This window comes from Aquarana catesbeiana, linkage group LG07, assembly GCF_042186555.1.
Source record: "Aquarana catesbeiana isolate 2022-GZ linkage group LG07, ASM4218655v1, whole genome shotgun sequence".
In the NCBI taxonomy this organism is placed as follows: Eukaryota; Metazoa; Chordata; class Amphibia; order Anura; family Ranidae; genus Aquarana; species Aquarana catesbeiana.
In genome coordinates this window covers 313207486-313226938 of record NC_133330.1, presented here as the reverse complement: position 1 = coordinate 313226938, position 19453 = coordinate 313207486, and the positions used below count along the sequence as shown (strand labels likewise).

The following is a 19453-nucleotide window of genomic DNA, read 5'->3' as shown; positions in this document are numbered from 1 at the left end:
CATGCACACTATAGGGTTGATTTACTATCAGCAAATAGATTGTGCACTTTGCAAAGTGCAGTTGCACTCTGGAAGAGCAGTTTCCCCCAGAGCTTAGTAAATATAGAGAAGCTCTGCTGACATTCAACATCCAATCACGTGCAAGCAAAAATGCCGTTTTCTTTATTTTTCTTGCTTGTGATTGGGTATTCTTTTCAAAGTGAAGCTTTACATCATTTACTAAGCTCTGGAGCATTTGCACGTTGCAAAGTGCACAGACTTTTGCCTTTAGTAAATCAACCCCTATGTAACAGTATTAGCTATAGGTCCACTATCTTTATTTAGCAACAACATATTTTGTACAATGTGGTATGTGCTAAAATGGTAAAACTTCTCTTTAAAAGTGACGTAGAGAATGCCAATAGGAAAGGCACAGAACGCTTTTTGTACTGGCTCGTTGGCTTGTTTGCCGCCCCCTTTCCCAGCTAAAAAGCCAGATATGCAATGGGTTACACAGAGATTATGCTGCCTCTGTCATCTAATAAAGCTTTAGCTTGTTTAAAAAAAAAAACTTTCTAGAAAGAGCTGGTGAATTCTGCAAGCAGCAGAGAGAGACGTACATGGGAGGCTGGGAGCTGATCTCTATATATGAACAGGAGGGGATGGACTGGTGAACGCTTAGAGAGGATCAGACTTTCTATATCCAGTGCAGTGGACTAGCTGTGTGCATTCCAGTCCTATTGACAGAGGTGATATGGGGAAAGACTATTATTCGATTTTGGGCATTGAGAAGGGGGCTTCGGAGGAAGACATCAAAAAGGCTTACAGAAAGCAAGCTCTGAAGTGGCACCCGGACAAAAACAAGTCAGCCCACGCCGAGGAGAAGTTTAAGGAGATAGCCGAAGCCTACGAGGTGTTAAGTGACCCCAAGAAGCGAGAGATCTATGACCAGTATGGAGAGGAAGGTATGCATTGTATCAGCATCCGCTAACATCCAAGCTTGTTGTACAGCTATTAATCTGCTCTACAGAACAGCATGGCATGGAAGGAGTTAATGTGTGTGTAAGGATAAATTGCTTTATAAAAGTATTAGGCTTGCTAGACAGTCCATATTGGGCAAAAGCTTCTCTGGACACAAATGGTCAGAGCTTGAAGGGTTAACACCCAAGCGATAATGAGCACTCGCCATCTGGGAAGTTCTCGGAAAATTCCTGCTGTCAATAAGCATCCACTCCCGTTACTGCATAGGAAAGGGAACTGTCCTCTCGCCATGTGTGAGCTGTGCCATCAGGGTGGTAGCTAAAAAGTTTCGGGGGATTCTGGTAGTGGGTGATCCAGAGGATGCCCATGGTCCTCAGGGCAATATTTGGTAAGGAGATTGGTAATATCTGCCTTAAGATTTTTACCAGATACTTTGTAACCAGGGTGTCTAGACGTCACCAATTTTCACCATGGTGTCTCACATTGTAGACTTCACCAGTCTTCACCATAGTGTTTCAGATTGTAGACTGCACCAATCTCCACCATAGTGTTTTAGATTGTAGACTGCACCAATCTCCACCATAGTGTTTCAGATTGTAGACTGCACCAATCTCCACCATAGTGTTTCAGATTGTAGACTTCAGCAGTCTTCACCATGGTGTCTCAGATTGTAGACTTCACTAATCTTCACCATGGGGTCCCAGATTGTAAATGCCACCAACACCTCACCATGGTATCTCAGATTGTAAACTTTACCAATCTTCACCATGGGGTCCCAGATTGTAGACTTCACCAATATTTACCATGGTATCTCAGATTGTAAACTTTACCAATCTTCACCATGGGGTCCCAGATTGTAGACTTCACCAATATTTACCATGGTATCTCAGATTGTAAACTTTACCAATCTTCACCATGGGGTCCCAGATTGTAGACTTCACCAATATTTACCATGGTGTCTCAGATTGTAGACTTCACCTATATGACCCAATGCCCAAAATTGGTAAGCAATGATGAATTTGCACTTTAAACTGCCTTTGTTCCAAAGAAAATAACTCTTGCAAAGGCAGAGACACCCACGCATGAAGCTTTTTAGCTCCTGGGATGTGATGGCTGTGCGTCAGTAGAAAGTGTGTGAGACTGCTTGGCACACTTCTGAAATGTCAGATGGCGCTTCAGAATTTATCAAAGCAGCTGCTGCGATCAGTCAAAGGGTGATCAGCAATGTAGCAGAGTAATACTTTGCAGCCTACTTTTGAGATAGAAGGAAACATTTGGACAGTGTGCAAATGGTGCTGCTGGTGAGGAGGAAAGCAATGTATTCCATGGTGACATTTAGAGCCTTGACATCACTAATGATATACCATATGTCAGGGAGGGTAGTATGTCATGGGTAAATCAAGCAAGGGAAGAAGGTGCTACTGAAGCAGCGATGGGTGATGTCATTTTTACAGTATATATACTGTGTTTATGTGTGTGTGTGAATATACATACACACACACACACACACATATATTTGTGTGCAAACACAGCTATTACCTTGTAAAAGTAGCAGTGACATAATCACTGCGCTGTACATAGCCTGTACATAGCCTGTGCAGAGAGCAGAGCTGTGGGAAGGATCCAACAGGCCACCTACTACAGGAGGAGTTGATACAAGACAAGTCACCCTGCACAAGAACGAAGAGCAGCAGGCTGGATTTCACACTGGATTATTGCACAGATCTGGAGGAAATACATAAACAACACAAAGATTCCAATAAGAATACACATGACTCTTGCATTTTGACTTTGCTTTGTGCACTGGTCCAAGTCATTTGGTGGAGGGGGGATTATGGTGTGGGGTTGTTTCTCAGGGGTTGGGGTTGGCTCCTTAGTTCCAGTGAAGGGAACTCTTAAGGCGTCAGCATACCAAGACATTTTGGACAATTTCATGCTCCCAACTTTGTGAGAACAGTTTGGGGATGGTCCCTTCCTGTTCCAACATGACTGCTCACCAGTGCACAAAGTAAGGTCCATAAAGACATGGAGGAGCGAGTTTGGGGCGGAGGAAGTTGACTGACCTGCACAGAGTCCTGACCTCAACCCGATAGAACACCTTTGGGATGAATTAGAGCGTAGACTGCGAGCCAGGCCTTCTCGTCCAACATCAGTACCTGACCTCACAAATACACTTCTGGAAGAATGGTCAAACATTCCCATAGACACACTCCTAAACCTTGTGGACAGCCTTCCTAGAAGGGTTGAAGCTGTTGTAGCTGCAAAGGGTGGGCCACACAGCTCCAGCAGGTAGGCCTGGTCTCCTCATCCAATGCAACACGGTTGAGAGGCCGACACATTTTGGAGGACAAGCCCCTTCCTCAGAGTCAAGAAAAAACAAGAAAAAAAGTGTGAGGTTTGTGATGTGCCCCATCCCCCTAAACCATACCAGGCCACATGCCCTCAACATGGGGGGGGGGGTACCTTACCAAAGCACCTTGTCCCCATGTTGGCAAGGACGAGGGCCTCCTCCCTACAACCCTGGCAAGGTTGTTGTGGGGGTCTGGGGGCTTAGCAGAATCTGGAAGCCCCCAACATGAATAAGTAAGGGGTACATAGACTGTCGGAGTTCAAAAACTTTGGGAAAAATTTGCACTTTTGGAATAGGAAGAGTGAGTGATTGTACTAGTCAAAAACAGACTTTGAGCACCTCAGCACACTATGGAGCACCAGTTCTGTTGCACACTTTTTTTTTACTCTGGTGAGAGGTACTTTTCTGGCGATATCAGACATTTAATGCCTTCTCTGATTGATGTGCATGTAAAGTAGGGCTAATTTAAATATAAGCCTAATTAAAGTGACACTAAATTATGGTTAAAAAAAAATCTATTCAAATATAAAAGTCCCTTCTATTGGTCTCAGCCTCCTCCAAATCCCCAATTCCTTTTTTGTTGAGCTGTGATCTGACTTCCTGCTAGAGAGTGGTCATTGTTAGTAGATGTGTAAGGATTCCCAGATAGCAAGTAATTGTGCTGCAAATTTGAAAATGACTTGCTAAGCTATTGCTAGACTTGCCAGGCTTCATAAGTTTGTTGCACAATTGCAGCAAGTCCGCATTGCAGAACAACTTTCTTTGCAAACATTCTGCAAGTCTGATACAAGTTCTGGTTCAGTTATGTTGTGCGATAGTCATCCCACCACAGGGGTCACTGTGGCTGATTTTTCATGCTGTAGACTTGCAGAGCTCTTGCTGTAGACTCACGACCGCAACTTTTTCTCTTGCTAGAGACTCGCCACGCAAATTTGCTACAAATTGGAAAAGTGTCAACTAGAACTTGTGCTTCAAGTGCTCTGCAAGTGTACAACTTGCCAGTGAAAATGTGCCAGACTTACAATTCAACACTGCCACAAATTTGTGGCAAGTTAGCTAGCTGAGTTATTTCTCTGATGTTGTTTAGTGTCACTTTAAAGCGGAGTTCTGCTTAAAAAAAAATTTAAATTAAAATGGGCGCATGCCTCCCCTGGGCGCGTGCCTCCCCTGTGCACGTGCCCTACAGTGGAGCGAGCTGTGATTACTGAGTCACTGAGACTCGGGTGATCATCGATCCGAGTAAGGGGCCGGTCCCAGCCCCTTACCATGTGATCAGCTGTCAGCCAGTGACAGCTGATCACATGATCAAAACAAAAGCTCTGTGATCGGTTTATTTTTCTCCTCGCACTGACAGCGCGAGGAGAAAAAAAAAAACGATCGCCGGCTTATCTGCAAGGGACATCGGTCCCGAAGAGGAAGAGGCAATAATGCCTCATATGTGCCACCAGTACCCCCTGCCAGTGCCACCTGCCATTGCCACCTGACAGTGCCCACAGTACCCACAAGTGCCACCTATCAATGCCCACCAGTGGTGCCAATCAGTGCCACCTAGCAGTGCTGCCTATCAGTGTAACCGATCAGTGCCCATTATTGCCACCCATCAGTGCCCATCACTGCCACCTATCGGTGCCCATCAGTGCTGCCTCATTAGCGTACATCAATGAAGGAGAAAAATGACCTTTTTTAAAATGTTTTATAACAAAATATAAAAAAAAAAAAAAAAAAAAAAATTTAATAAAAATTCGGTCTTTTTACATTTTTTTTAACAAAAAATAAAAAACCGCAAAGGTGATCAAATATCACCAAAAGAAAGCTCTATTTGTGGGGAAAAAATGGTAAAAATTTCATTTGGATACAGTGTTGTATGTCCGCGCAATTGTCATTCAAAGTGCGTCAGTGCTGAAAGCTGAAAATTGGTCTGGATAGGAGGGGGGTTTAAATGCCCAGTAAGCAAGTGGTTATAATCGGACACTTACCTGTCCCAGGGTCCAGCGATCTGAAGGAACGAATCCCCGCTCGTCTCCCCCTCCTCTCTGCGGCGCCGGCATTGTACCTCTGGGCACCCGGCTGTGGCTTCACTGCCGGGCACCCACTGCGCATGCGCGGGCCACGTGCCATGACTGGCCGGGCAATCATCTGGGACCTGTGACATGTCCCAGATGATTGGGGAGAGGGAGGGGGGGAGAGGTGATCTCCCTTCCGGTGCCGCGGTGCGCCAGGAGGAAGTGGGAGCTGGAACACTCTAAAAAAAAAAATGACATGCCAAATGTGGCATGTCAGGGGGTCACCTCCCTTAAAGCGGAAGTTCCATTTTTGAGTGGAACTCCGCTTTAAGTCACCAGCTTTTTTTTTTTTTGGATTGTAGGAAGATACAGGAGCAGCTGGAGGAAAACTCCCACAAATTTGTGGGAGAACACACAAACTCCATGCAGCTGGAGTCTATAGCGGGAATTAAAGGGCCCCCTGCACACCCCATTACAATACCCATAGAATAAAGCATAGGAATGATGTCAGCACTCCTATATAATGCATACATGAACTTCCTTCCTTTGGCTCTAAGCCCAGGAGACTAGGAATGCAGATGATGAGGTCATAAAATTCCAATACTGATTGCTAGCTGTAATTGCAGGCAGTGGTGTTGTGCCAAAGAATTATATCTAAGAAATATCCAAATTAAGCTTGAAGAAAGCACAGTCACTGTCCTAGGAATGGCGATTTCTGCCAGCAGGCTGTGCTTGAATAGCATACAGTTCAGATCACATTTTTTTTATTTTTAAAGTGGACCAGTCATTAAAACGTTCACTTTGAATGAATCATCGGGGAATATGTCAGCATCACCAAATCACATCATTATTCTGATTACAAACTGATCTGTTCTTTGTCATGGATCTGATTTTCCAGAGCTCCCAGGCAAGGCGGCATAAATCATTTTAAACTTTATTGTGAACCTTTTCACCATTCTAATTATTTACAGGTAAACGTCTGGTAATATCCTTGTTTGTCAGAATAGCATCATCTGTGTAGAACTCTGATCCTGGTTTTATTTATTTCTGAAACATTTGACATTCTTTAAGCCAGTCATACATGGATCAGAATTCATCCGGTTTAGCAGGGACCGGACGAATTTTCGATCCATATGGGGGCAGAGAGGTTGTATAGAAGTTGATCTACTGATCGACTCCTGTACTACCGCCCTGTTGAATTTTCCGCACTTGATCAGTGCCGCAGGCTACAGCAGACCGCGCTGATCAGTGTATTCTGATGGCGGGGAAGTCTCCCTACTGTCAGAATACAATAGCTCAGCAGGGAAGTCCCCCTCCCCCCCGTCCATATTAACCACTTCAATACCGGCCTTTTTCACCCCCTTCCTACCCAGGCCAATTTTCAGTTTTCAGCGCTGTAAAATTTTGAATGACAATTGCGCGGTCATGCAACACTGTACCTATATGACATTTTGATCATTTTTTCCCCACATATAGAGCTTTCTTTTGGTGGTATTTGATCACCACTTGGGTTTTTATTTTTTGCGCTATAAACAAAAGAAGACCGACAAGTTTGAAAAAAACACAATATTTTTTAGTTTAGGCCGATATGTATTCTTCTACATATTTTTAGTAAAAAAATTGCAATAAGCGTATATTGATTGGTTTGCGCAAAAGTTATAGCGCCTACAAAATAAGGGATAGTTTTATAGCATTTTGGTTATTTTTTTTTTTAACTAGTAATGGTGGCGATCTGCGTTTTTTATCATGACTTTGACATTGCGGCGGACATATCGGACACTTTTTACACTATTTTGGGACCATTCACATTTACACAGCGATCAGTGCTATAAAAATGCACTGATTACTGTATAAATGTCACTGGCAGGGAAGGAGTTAACACTAGGGGGCAATCAAGGGGTTAAATGTGTTACCTAGGGGGTGATTCTAACTGTGGGGGGAGGGGACTGACTTGGGCAGGAGACTGATCGGTGTCCCTATATACAAGGAACACACGATCAGTCTCCTCTCTCCTTACTGGACATGCATCTGTGTGTGTAAACATGGTCCTGCTCTGTAACGAGCGATCGCGAGTGCCGCCGGGCACGCGCATCCGGCTCCTCGGTGCGCATGCCAATACCGCCGGGAAGCAGAGGACGTCATATGACGCCTGCCCAATTAAGGAGATCACATCTGCTGACGTCATATGTCTATAGGCAGGTAGGGAAGTGGTTAAATGTGTGGATGAGAGAATGAAGTAATTTTCTTTTCCTTCAACCTGTAGACCGCTGCAGGTTGACCTCCCTACATAGGTGGCACTGTGCAGGGAGAGTGGAGGACGGGAGAAATTTCTATTCCTCTTAAAGAGTTACTACAGTCTGCTCACATAATTTGTAATAAAAACATCTTTGCCATTCTGAAGTTCCCTCCAACCACTTTGCATATTATTTTATATATACTGTGATTCTGTACTTGCCAAATATGCTGCAGAAATCTCCCTCCACTGAGTCTGGCTGCATCCATTTTAACTGTGGGCAGCTGAAGGTATTGCCTATTCACTTCCTGGATTTACACAGATGCACAGAGGCACACCTGCAGCTCTCATTGGCCCTCTTATGACTCATCCCCCCTCCCTTCCTGGCAAACTCTTGAGAGTGCGAGAGAGAGCTTTGCATGATGTCATAAGCCTAGGCTTTTTACCAGACAAAAAACAGGAAGTGGGCTGTATAAGGTATTTACTGGCAGAAAAAAAAATGTTTTACTATCCTAAGTTAAAACAACAAAGGCAGAGGATTTAATAGCTGGAAAGATGAAAAAATCACTGAAGTTCCACTTTAAGCCTCTGTATGTGACATCGGGTGGGCTGCTGTCCAATTGGACGCTGCCACCCAACTGACCCCGGCAGCTATCTATACCCAGATAGCAAGTAATTGTGCTGCAAGTTTGAAATGATTTGCTAAGCTATTGCTAGACTTGCCGGTGTCTTGTCAAATACAGTCCCCTATCATATAGTGTCCGCCCTGTACTGCGCAGGCGCAGTACGGAGGACAAACGAGACGCTGAAAGTCTCCGAAGTTTAACAGCTGATCATCAGCTGTACACGGCGCCTGCGCTTTTATTCTCACCCTATGTCCAGGTTCATTCCCTACTATCCAAGTGGACATAGAGCGAGAATAAATAGTTGCCGAGCGCAGCGAGGCCGTGCCCGAAGCGTGGCGAGGGGCCCTCTTACAAAGCCATCGCTAAGAAGTGCCGAAGCGCCGTGTACAGTTGATGGTCAGCTGATCAACTTCGGACATGCCGTAGACTTGCAGAGCTCTTGCTCTTGACTTACCATTGCAACTTTGCTCTTGCTAGAGACTTGCCACGCAAATTTGCTACAAATTGGAAAAGTGTCAACTAGAACTTGTACTTCAAGTGCTCTGCAAGTGTACAACTTGCCAGTGAAAATGTGCAGCAAGTTAACAGACTTACAATTCAACACTGCCACAAATTTGTGGCAAGGTATCCTTGCTATCTGGGTAGTGAGAGCAGAGCTTACAAAACGCCCTGGCTCACTGCAGTTGGCGTGCATTCTGCATGTGGCGAGGTGAGGGACAGGAACTTGCTTGACAGGGAAAGTGTGCCAGCATAGGGAAAGGTCACAGAACAGAATAGGGATTGTCACCAGAGCTCCTTGGGGAACTTCTCCTTTACTTGTGCATACTGCATCTGCCCCCAGTTGCTTATACTTACCTTCATCCCCCTCCACTGCCCATTGACAACAAGGAAAAGATGGCCTGTGTTGAGTCCAACTCATAAATTGGAGCTTACACTGGGGTGAGGACCAGTGGCGACTGGTGCTCAAAATAATTTTTTTTTGGGGGGGCGCAAACAAACTGAAAAATTCTGAAAAAAAACCCCATCAATTGCAGCTTCACTGTACCATCAATCGCAGCCACTGTGCCCATCAATTGCCGCCACTGTGCCATCAAATGCAGTCACTGTGCCCATCAAATGCAGCCACTGTGCCCATCAAACGCAGCCACTGTGCCCATCAAACGCAGCCACTGTGCCCATCAAACGCAGCCACTGTGCCATATCAAATGCTGCCATTGTGCCATCAAATGCAGCCACTGTGCCCATCAAATGCAGCCACTGTGCCATATCAAATGCTGCCATTGTGCCATCAAATGCTGCCACTGTGCCCCATCAAATACAGCTACTGTGCCCATCTTATACAGCCACTGTGCCCCATCAAATGCAGCCACTGTGCAACATCGAATGCAGCCACTGTGCCCATCATATGCAGCCTCACTGTGCCCCATCAAATGCAGCCTCAATGTGCCCCATCATATGCAGCCTCACTGTGCCCCATCATATGCAGCCTCACTGTGCCCCATCAAATGCAGCCTCACTGTGCCCCATCAAATGCAGCCTCACTGTGCCCCATCAAATGCAGCCTCAATGTGCCCCATCATATGCAGCCTCACTGTGCCCCATCATATGCAGCCTCACTGTGCCCCATCAAATGCAGCCTCACTGTGCCCCATCAAATGCAGCCTCACTGTGCCCCATCAAATGCAGCCTCACTGTGCCCCATCATATGCAGCCTCACTGTGCCCCATCATATGCAGCCTCACTTACTTTACAGGCAGCTCCGCTCGGGCCGTGCATTCCACGGAGCTGTCGACGTCACTTCCACAAATGAAGCGCCTCGCAGTAATCTTGTGATTGCATTGACGTGGCACTTCCCATAGTGCACTGTGTCCGGCGCATGAACACAGTGCACTTAAAGAACATTTTTTTCTATTTTTAAATTTTTTATAGGGGCTTTTTTAAATTTATTTTTTGTTTATTTTTTGTGACTGCTGGGTGGGGGGTGGGGACGTGTGCCCGTGCGCCCCCTATGGATGCTCTGCCACTGGTGAGGACTTTCTCTCTATGCCCATGTTACAGTGCTGGATGCTTAGTCAGCATACTTCCCAACAGTCCTTTTTTGGGACCAAATCCCTCAGTCCCCCCCCTTCTCCCAGGACATAAGGCTTTTCACCTTTTTCTTGCACATGGACATGCAGACCAACGCTGCTTTTGTGAACAAGCCCTAAGATCTGCTTGCCCTTGTCATTAGTCTGGAGATCTTTTTTTAATTACCTTTAAAGAATCAGAATGTACTAACCAAATAATACGAAATGGCTTCTTTTCAGTATGTTCCTCCAGCTTTGCCATGTGTTGCTTGTCCTGCTTGTTAAACTTTGGAACCGTCTATACAGCAGCAGCTTGCTATCAGGAATCATTTATTTTTTTTACAGCACTTCAGACCGCTCAGCGATTGCTTTGCAAACCCTTACATATTTACCTTGTACACAGAGTGCTGTAGAAAAATATTCACTCACTCAGTTGATGCTTATGGAATGCAGCCCTTCCATCAGAGCCACCCACTCAGTGTTTATTCTAGGAAATGCCAGGGCCACTTGTTCCATTTTGTCTGTAGCCTTGCTGGCATAGTCAGCCACATGTATGAAGCTCAAAATAAAAAGATCCCCAACTCACTCCTATCACTCTGTCCTGGGCACCCTGCAATGTATTTACATATCTTTACCATCACTCTCCCCACTTAGATACTTGCTCCTGGAACTTTACTTAAAGCCTATTGTCTACTTCTTTAGGTTGACAGCCCAGAACTCCCATTAAAATCTGTTTTTGACACCCCCAACATGGAGCTGAGAGGTGTCTTAGGCTCGGTTCACACTATTGCGAATTGGATGCGGATTTTTCTCCGCATCCAATTTGCATGAGAGGAGAGTGTGACTGGCTCTCAATGGAGCCGGTTCACACATCTCTGGCGTGGCCACACAGCACACAGCAGAAGGGTCCTGTGCATTCTTGGCTCCGTTTCAAGTCCAAATTCAGCCAAAAATTTGGACCTAATTTGGGCCTGAAACGGTGAACGGGGACACACCAGACCCCCTGCTGCGAGCCACATCATGTGAACCCAGCCTTAGGGTCTAGTTTACACTTGCATTTGTGGGGTGATAAAAAAAGGCAGTTGAGTTGTGTCTTTTCCATCCCCCCAATGCTGCAAAAGGCAACAATACAGACGCAAAATTAACGCCAGGGGGATGCTAAGGCCCTTCGGCATCTGACTGAGCTCCGAGAGTTGTTCTTGCTCCTTTTGGATCGTCGTGCCCACTGGCAACTGCGCTACTTGTTCCACAAATACTACGAGCATGGCAACAAGTGTGGCAAAATGCTCGCTAGGGCACTTCAGAAGAGACGAATAGCCTCCCATATACATACACTTCAGTCCCCTGGTGGTGTGGCGACCCTACATTCTTCTGGGATTGCCTCATTATTTTGGGAATTATTATACAGAATGATATCATTTAGATAAAAACGTCTCAGCGACAGAGAAGACCTCAAAGTTGCGTGCTATTTGTGACTACCTTGCGTCAGCCGGTCTCCCCTCTCTGACGTCGGAACAACGATTAGATCTCAAATCTTCCATTTACCCTCAAGAGGTCGCTGAGACTGTGAAATCTTTGCCCAATGGGAAAAGCCCTGGCCCGGATGGATAAACCAAAGCATACTAAGCCAAGTTTCTTCCCCTACTACAAAATCATATGTGTAGGTACTTTAACTCGTTTGCTAATGTTGCCCGATCCCACCGAAGCTTTGTTGGCTCACATCACGGTGCTTCCAAAGTAGGGTAAGGATCCTGCCCTCCCCCAAAGCTACCATCCAATATCGCTGCTCAATGTTGATATCAAAATCTTTGCAAAAATTTGGGCGAACCGCTTAAAACACCTTTTACCGTCCATTATTCACCCTGATCAGATGGGCTTCATATTAGGTTGAGAGGCTAGGGATAACTCCATCCGGGCCACGCAGCTTATTCATTGGTCACGTTCTCGCAGAGACTCCCCACCCTACCTCATTCTGTCTACTGATGCCGAAAAGGCATTTGACCGAGTCGACTGGTCATACCTCAGGGCGGTCTTAGATGCCCTGGGATTAGGCCCTCACATGCTACAGTGGATCATGGCCCTTTATACAACCCAAAGTGCGAAAGTTTGGGTAAACAGCCTCTTGTCCCTTGGGTTCCCCATATGGAATGGCACAAGGCAAGGATTCCCCCTCTCTCCCCTTCTTTTTGCCCTGGTTCTGGAGCCTTTTCTTAGAACAGTTCGGGAAAATGTCGACATTAGAGGGATAACAGTGGGGTCCACTGAACATAAACTCTCAGCATATGCTGATGATGTTCTCTTCCACCTTACGAATCCTCTTGTCTCGCTGCCAAACCTTATGCGGGTACTCCAACTTTTTGGGAAAATATCAATCTTCAAATATCAATCTTACTTTACCTGAAACGCTAGCTACTAATCTGCAGGAAGCTTTCCCGTTTACTTGGGTTAAATCCTCCACCAAATATCTTGGGGTCCAACTCACTGACCGTTTTGAAACGTTATTCTCTGCCAACTTTCCTACACTTTTGGGTACGGTGCGTAGAGACTTGCAAAGCTGGACTAGGACCACCTTCACACGGCTAGGTCGGGTTAATATACTTAAAATGAATGTCCCCCCTAGGGTACTTTTCCTGATGCAAATGTTACCTATCCCTCTTCCCAAAAGCTTCTTCGCCCAACTTCAGAGTTTAATTGTCGGGTTTATATGGCACAATAAAAAAACCTAGGTTGGCTGTGTCCCTACTTCAGAGATCTAAAGGGATGGGGGGTCTAGGCCTCCATGACATATGCCACTACTACAGGGCCATAGCACTCCAACGTATCCTAAATTGGCGCTTTCATACCCGTTCCAAAATATGTGTTTCTCTGGAGAAGAGCATGGCGGGCCGTAACCTATCGTATGCTCCCTGGTTGTCCTGGGAACACAGAGGGTTCTCAGGATTGGTCTCCCCACTGACTACTCATGTCTTACGACCGCAGTCTGGGACCGCACTAATGCCTTGTATTCCCTGGCACCATCTGGCTCCTCACTGACACCACTGGGAGGCTTCTTGTGGTTCCCTCCTGGGGAACAGGTGGCCTTTTTTGGGTCCTGGGTCGCTGACGGTAACCCCAGTTGTGGCCTGGAGACCCTTAGGGATAGATTTGGACGCTTTCCTTTGGATTTGTGGCGATATAAACAGTTACACCATTTTTTTTGTGACCCATGGTAGTTCTGTTAGAGAGCTCAACACTCTTACTCCATATGAACGGCTGTTCATTAAGGAAGAGCCTACCCCTCATATGATCTCTGAACTCTACCAGCTTCTGGGTTCAGCCTCTGCTGTCCCTTTTTATCTGGGAATGGGAGGGTGACTCCGAGCTGGAATTTTCAGCTGAACAAATAGCACACATGCTAAGACTCACACACACACTAGCTCTATGAAATCCAAGACACAGGAGACTAACTATAAACTCTTGACATGCTGGTACCAGGTACTTACAGCCCTGTCACGTATCTACCCCATAGTCACTGATCGTTGCTGGCGTGGCTGCAGCCATAGAGGCACACTCCTCCACATTTCGTGGGAATGCCCTGTGATTCGTCCATTCTGGTTAGATGTTTGCACTCATATAATAGAAGCTCTCGGGGTTGATATCCCGCTTTACCCATTTCTCTTCCTCTTGCACATCCCTGCCCTCCCTCTGAGCCACTACAAGAAAAGTAAGCTACCGCATCTACTGAATGCAGCCAAAAGACTCATACCTCTCCATACCTCCCAACTTTTTGAGATGGGAATGAGGGACACCTATCAGCAAAAGTATGCAGGGATAGGACACACCCATTTGCCACACCCCCTTAAAGGAGAATTGTACAAAAAAACAAGATTGATTAAACCCACAAGTGCTTTTTTTACCACTACTATTCCTTTATATTGGCTTTTGGAATTTACAAATGCAGCAATTTAGAAATCAGATGAAAGGTTTAGCACTGGAAAACACTTTTTGATAGATAAAAAGTGCATTTTATATACAACTATATAGATCAGACCAAAATGAAGGACAAATGAGGAGGAATGAAGGACAGAGGGACATTGCTCAAAATCAGGGACAGTCCCTCGAAATCAGGGACAGTTGGGAGCTATGCCTCTCTATTGGAAATGCCCACAGGTGTCCACTATAGCAGAGTGGCTCAAGAAGGCGGATGAGATTAAGGAGGCTGAGGAGTGGGTAGCGAGGTGCAAAGATAGAAGTGAACGGTTTACCAGTATCTGGGCACCCTGGCAGAAGTACACTGCTGACCCTGACCCAGTGCCATCTAGCCTGGAGGTTGCATTGTTGGAACTGACAGAACCCTCGCTGAAAGTACCTACTAACCGTGATGCGCATACCTAAATCCGATTTTTACAGTCCTTTCCGCTATTGACGTTTTTTCTACCACTTTCCAGTTCGTGGGGCAGATAGACCTGACTAAATCATACTATTCTCTTTCTTTCTTTCTTTCTTTCTTTCTTTCTTTCTTTCTTTCTTTCTTTCTTTCTTTCTTTCTTTCTTTCTTTCTTTCTTTCTTTCTTTCTTTCTTTCTTTCTTTCTTTCTTTCTTTCTTTCTTTCTTTCTTTCTTTCTTTCCTTGTAATATACTGTTGGTTGCACTGAATGAATGAATGATTTGTAAAGCGATGCAAATGCGAACTTAATCACCTCAAGGCGCTAAATGCGTTTTGTGTTGTCAGCTTTTTAGAAGAGGAAGGTCTTAAGTGCAAATCCTTGTTCTCCCTTTGCTTTGTAGCGTTCTTTGGGAATGAGGAGGAGGTTTTGGTTAGATGATCGAAGATTGCGATTGGGTGTGTAGTGTTTGATTTTCTCTCGAAGGTATTGAGGAGCGTTTCCTTGTATTCCTTGTCTTGAATGTGATCCGATTCTTTACGGTTAGCCAATGTAGGCTCCTCAGGGATGGGGAAATGGGAAATTTTCCTGTTATCAGTCTTGCCGCCGCGTTTTGGATGACCTGTAGGTGCGCAAGCTGATATTGGGGTAATCCTATGTAGAGTGAGTTTGCGTAGTCAAGATGGGAATTGATGATTGTTCCAACTACTGCTGCTTTGTCCTCTTCTGGGATGAAGGGGATGAGTCTACGTAACAGGCGGAGGAGATGGTGAGATCCGCTAACTACTGATCCTATTTGTGCATCCATTGTCATTTCTGAGTCAAAGATAACTCCGAGACTCTTGGCTTTGGTGCTTGGAGAGATAGTCTGTCCAAAGATGGTGGGAGGTGTCCACGGAGTCTTGGTTTTGGAATTTTGGTTAGCGTGTAGGAGAAGAAGTTCTGTTTTTGAACGGTTGAGTTTGAGGGAGCTAATGGTCATCCAGTCATCTATCAGAGTGAGGCATTTCTCTAATTGGTGGTGGTGGTCTTTTTGTCCGGTGATGCGAAAGTAGAGTTGGGTGTCATCAGCGTATTAGTGGAAGCAGAGGTCCGACTTTTTGATAATTTTGAGGAGTGGGCGGATGTAGATGAGGGTGAACCCTGAGGGACTCCACAGGAGATTGCTTGGGTTTCAGAGGTGAATGCTCCTAGTTTCACTGTCTGAGAGCGATTCTCTAAGAAGGATGCAAACCATTTTAGACCAGAATCTGTGGCTCCTGCTACTTCTGTGAGGCGGGCAAGTAGAGTATTGTGGTCCACTGTATCAAATGCTGCACTGAGATCTAACAGTACGAGGAGACATGATTCTCCGTCATCTGCAGCTTCAAGGGCATCGTCCCATATTTTGAGAATTGCTGTTTCTGTGCCATGTCCTGGGCGGAAGCCTGATTGCAGAGGGTCCAGGAGTTGGTGTGTGTCCAAGTGGCATTGTAGCTGTTGTACTACTCCTTTCTCCATAATCTTGGAGATGGTGTTGAGGCTTGTTATCGGTCTGCGGTAGTTAGGGTCCTTGGGGTCGAGATTGGGTTTCTTTAGCAGGGGCTTGATGATGCCTTGCTTGAGGGTGGTTGGCACAATCCCTTCTTTGAACGACTGATTTATGAGGTGTGTTATAGTAGGGGCCAAGATGTCGGAACATTCTTTCAGGAGTCTTGTGGGAATGATGTTGTTTGGTGATGTGCTGTCTCGAAGGCTTCTCATAATGTTTTTAGTTGTGTCAGTGGTGATTGGTGTCAAAGAGAAATCCGGTGGTTGTGTGATGTTCGTGTCGATATCCTCTTTTTGCTTTGGTTGAGTGAGGTTGGTTGTTTTTTTTTCTTGAACTGATTTCCGAATGTTGTCGATTTTGTCGATGAAGAAATCTGATAACTCATTGCAGAATTCTTAAGTATCGTTTGCTGGGGGCTCTAAGCAGGTTGGGTTCATTGACTGGGCGACTATTTTGAAAAGTTCCCGTGGCCGGTTTAAGGCAGTTGAGATGGTGTTCGAGAATTGTTCTTTTTTGGCTTTGAAGATTGCTTTGTGGTATTTCACAGTGAGTACTTTGTAGTTTGTATGGTTTTCCTTGGTAGGATTTCTTCTCCATGCTCTTTCAGCTCTTCTACGTTCTTGCTTGAGTAGGGTGAGAGTGCCATTAAACCATCTCAAGTTTTTTTTTGCGGATGAGTGTTCTGCGTTTTGGCGCCACTGAGTCTGCTGTTTGTAGTAATGCCTTGTTTAGCGAGTTGAGTGTTTGTTCTGTTGAGAGGTTTAAGTTTAGCAATGGTATTTTGTTTGATAATGTGGTTTTAGGCGTGGAACTTGACCTTAGTGCCTTAGTAGCCCCCCGCCTTGGGTGGTCATGGAACGGGCCTGGGCGGCTGTACCCCTGAACGGAGGTTTGATGGAGGCCTTGATGCCCCCTTCCTCTGTGGGTGGAGCTGGTCGGGTCCTCAGTGGCCGCCTCGTAGGGGGGCACCCTGAAGTATATGATGTTGACCTATAGCAGTGATGGCGAACCTTGGCACCCCAGATGTTTTGGAACTACATTTCCCATGATGCTCCACTACACTGCAGAGTGCATGAGCATCATAGGAAATGTAGTTCCAAAACATCTGGGGTGCCAAGGTTCGCCATCACTGACCTATAGCATGGGACCTATAGCAAGGTAATTTTTCTCCTTCATTGATATGCGCTGATGAGGCGGCACTGGTGGGCACTGATGGGCACGCATAGGCACAGTTAAGGCGGCACTGATGGGCACAATTAAGGCGGCACTGATAGGCACAGATAAGGCGGCACTGATGGGGACAGATAAGGCGGTACTGATGGGCACAGATAAGGTGGCACTGATGGCCACTGATGGGTGCTGATGGGTGGCACGGATGGGTGGCACGGATGGGTGGCACTGATAGGCACTGATAGGTACCACTGATGGGGGGCACTGATGGGCGGCACTGATGGGGGCACTGACGGGTGGCACTGATGGGCACTTATGGGCACTGGTAGGTGACACTGATGGGCACTGATAGGTGGCACTGATGTGCAGCACTGTTGTTGTGGCACTGATTGTGGGCACTGATGGGTAGCACTGTGGGCGCTGATGGGTGGCACTGTGGGCACTGATGGTTGGCACTGTGGGCACTGATGGGTGACGCTGGTGGGCACTGGTAGGCAGCACTGCTGCCTATTGCTAGGTGTCACTGGCAGGGGGCACAGATGATCGCCGTGATCGGGACTGATGTCCCTCTCACGGCTGCCAGTGATCGGCTTTTTTTTCCTCCTCATGCTGTCAGCGCGAGGACCGACCCCTTACTCCGATCTGTGATCAGGTGAGTCTCGTAGACTCGCTGATCACAGAGCGCGCGCAGGCCACTCGTGCACAGGACAGCGTCAACAGACGTAGTCTCGGCAAAGCAGGTCCGCGCTGTTGCCGTCATTCGGCTATAGCGCGGATCTGAACTGGTTAAAATACTACTCACATTACAATGTGCACATATCTGCTGCACCACAGTAAAACAGCAGATTTCCCCTTAAGAGAACTGTATATCATAGGTACTCACAAAATGGCGGCCCTCACTTCCGTTTTTGCAATGTGACATCATCGGATCCCCCTACACGTTACATCATAGGTCACATAACTTCATCAGCGGATGGGGTTTTTATTTCACCATAATATTGAATTTGACAGGCGGCTGGCAGTATGTTAAACATGTGCCTCCTTGATTTTACGCGGTAGGGGGCACACCCATGTGCATGAGCTCTTATAAAGGATTTTTGACAACGTTATTAACTAGAACTAATGGTGATCTCCTTCTGAAACATTTAGACTGGGTTCACACATGTGTTGCATGTTGGGTTGCTGTGTCACCATTTATTCAACGCACAATGCCAACACATGTGCTTCTTAAGGCCCATACACACAATAGGACTTTTTGACAACAAACATGCAAATTAGCTGTTTTAAGACAACATCCTACCGTGTGTACGTTCCATCGGACAAACTTTTTTGTTTTTCATCAGACAAATGTTGGTTGTGCAAGCAGACAAACTTTCTGGCAACAAAAGTCCTTTGGTGCAAAATCTATCGTGTGTACACAAGTCCATAGGACTTTAGTCCAAAGTACAAACACGCATGCTCAGAACCAATGCAAAAGATCAGACAACAATACAGAAGTTGACCAAAGGGTGGCGGTAAAGAGCTGAAAAACCACATGATTTGGTGAAAGTTGGCTGAAAAAGTCCTGCCGTGTGTATGCTTAATTAGTTTATGGCCAATGCCCTTTGTACAAAAATCCACGGGAAAGTTTGTACAAAGTCTGATCGTGTGTATGAGGCTTTAGAGTACCACAATGCACTACCAAGCCTTCTTGGTGTTTTTTAGTACATTGAACATGTGATGTAACACATTTGTGTCGACACACCGCAAAGATATGAACCCAAATGCTTGGTGTCAGCCAGTGCTGTGTCTTGGCCTAGGCCAACAAGGCCTAGGCCTAGGGCGGCACTTTGCTGGGGGGCGGCGGCTTTTTTGCCGCCCCCCCCCCCGTGCAAAAACCCCCCCAACCCGTCCTCCCCACGTCCCGAACAAATACAGCCTCCCGCGGCCAGCTCCCGCTCTGATACAGCCTCCCGCGGCCACGTACTGTGGCCAAGGGAGGGAGCGACTGCCGCCCCCATAGAATGGACCGTGACTGACTCTGTCAGCTTGACTGATGGAGCCGGAGCCTAATGCTCCGCCTACCCACCTCTGCAATCCAGCTCTAGGAGTCGGGACGTGTCTCTCTGGTCACCGGAGAAGGAGGAGCGAGAGAGAGGAGGACGGCGACG

General features: G+C 46.3%; 1 protein-coding gene across 1 annotated transcript in view; it reads left to right on the top strand.

Annotated features, from left to right (window-relative positions):
• Positions 1–399: 399 nt before the first annotated feature.
• The window catches only part of DNAJB4 (DnaJ heat shock protein family (Hsp40) member B4), a 39297-nt gene continuing 20243 nt past the window's right edge, over positions 400–19453 (top strand). Inside the window, exon 1 of the mRNA XM_073593688.1 lies at positions 400–944. Within this exon, the coding sequence (XP_073449789.1) occupies positions 734–944 (211 nt within the window). The 5' untranslated portion in view covers positions 400–733. The remainder of the gene's footprint in view (positions 945–19453) is intronic.